General features: G+C 56.4%; 1 protein-coding gene across 1 annotated transcript; it reads right to left on the reverse strand.

The window, feature by feature from the left end:
• Positions 1–233: 233 nt before the first annotated feature.
• Positions 234–1,108, reverse strand: LOC138157792 (P2Y purinoceptor 3-like). The gene is given in 2 exon segments (XM_069083619.1): positions 234–503; positions 506–1,108. Coding segments are annotated over 2 exon segments (873 nt in total).
• Between the last annotated feature and the right edge of the window lie 590 nt (positions 1,109–1,698).

The following is a 1,698-nucleotide window of genomic DNA, read 5'->3' on the forward strand; positions in this document are numbered from 1 at the left end:
CCCCCCCAGTATGACTGTACCTAATTAAATCACTTTGCCCTGGGTACAAGAATTCCTGGTCGCAGCTGTCAGAGGTCCGTCTCCACAGTGTGTGGACCTGCCCACTAGTGGCCGTGTCCTTCCTCGGGTCTTCCAGCCAGCCCTCGCCTCACTTGTTCTGCCTCAGCTCCTGGGCCAGCCTGATTCTGTTGCTTCCACCAGACAGGTAGAAAAGCACCGGGTTTAAGCAGCTGTTAAGGCTGACCAGCGGCCGCCACACCTTGTAAGCCATGCTGACGCCCTTCAGCAGGGGACAGTTCTTGGGGGCGTGGAGCCGGACGAAGAGGTAGACGAAGCGCGTCACATGGAAGGGCCCGAAGCAGAGTGTGAAGAGGCCGCACACCACGAGGATGGTGCGCACGGACTTGGCCCGGGCGGCCGCGCCCAGCCCCGAGTGGGCCTCCCACGGCTTCACCAGGCTCCTGATCATTAGCGAGTAGCAGATCAAAATAATCAGAAAGGGCAGGACGAAGCCCGAGAGAGTCAGAATGGTCCCGTAGACGAAGAAGTGGCCAAAGGCGTCGGGCCGGCTCAGGTCGTAGCAGACGGTGTGGCCGTCGCTGGAGCCCGTCTCAGCAAAGACCAGCGTGGGCAGCGCCTGCAGCACCACCAGGGCCCACGTGGCGCCCGTCCCCAGGAGGGCCAGTCTCCGCGTCCGGTAGGCCATGGACTGGATGGGGTAGCACACGCCCAGGAAGCGGTGCACGCTGATGCACGTTAGCAGCAGGATGCTGCCGTAGAGGTTGGCGTAGAAGAGGAAGCGAACGAGGCGGCAGAAGACCTGGCCGAAGGGCCAGCGGTCCCTCAGCGAGTAGTTGATGATGAGGAAGGGCAGCGTGCCGATGTAGAGCAGGTCGGCCACCATCAGGTTCGAGAGGTAGATGGTGGTGCAGGTCCAGCGCTTGGTGCGGCACCAGGAGAGCCAGAGGACCAGGCCGTTGAGGGGCAGCCCCAGCACGAAGACCATGCTGTAGGTCACGGGAAGGTAGACCCTCTTGTAGTTCTCCACCATCTGGCACCGCTCTTCTTCCAAGGAGGTGTTGGCCTCTGCGCCTCCGGCGTCTTCCATGGCGACGCTCTCTGCTCCTGCCCCTTGGGGGAAAGCAAAGGGCAAATGGAGAGTTTTCAGCGTGTTTGCCACTATCACCTGTTCAAGGGGGAGTCTGCAAAGCTGCTCAGTGCCAAAGCCTTGGTTAGAACATAATATGCCATAGTCACAGTCCCAAAGGGACCAAAAAGTGAGTCTGCTGACCTGAGTAGCAGTGATACAGAAGGAAAAAGACGGTCATCTCCATCATTGGTAACCTACCCAGCCAACGGGGAAGTTAACTTCTCCTGGGTGGCTTTTTGTTTTTAGTTAATTTTATTTTCTCTGACCTGTGTGGTGGTGTTTATCTAAATGAGCTTTTTCCTTCTGTTTAATAGCACAGACAGGGTCGTCAATTGAAAATGTGCTGGGTTCTATAGAGAATGCCCAGGACTGGGGCTTGGCTGCGATTAAACCCCTATCACTCCTAAAAGCCATTTCTTCACTGCTGTCTATTTCATCTCTCATTGGAGAAATGAAATTTATTAATTAAATAATTCATTTTTTACGGGGGGGGGGCAGCTAAGTGGCACAGTGGACAGAGCACTGGACTGGGAATCAGGAAGACTCAT

This window comes from Petaurus breviceps, unplaced genomic scaffold, assembly GCF_028583685.1.
Source record: "Petaurus breviceps papuanus isolate PSGF00001 unplaced genomic scaffold, PetGlider_PUasm1.0 173, whole genome shotgun sequence".
Classification (NCBI taxonomy): domain Eukaryota; kingdom Metazoa; phylum Chordata; class Mammalia; order Diprotodontia; family Petauridae; genus Petaurus; species Petaurus breviceps.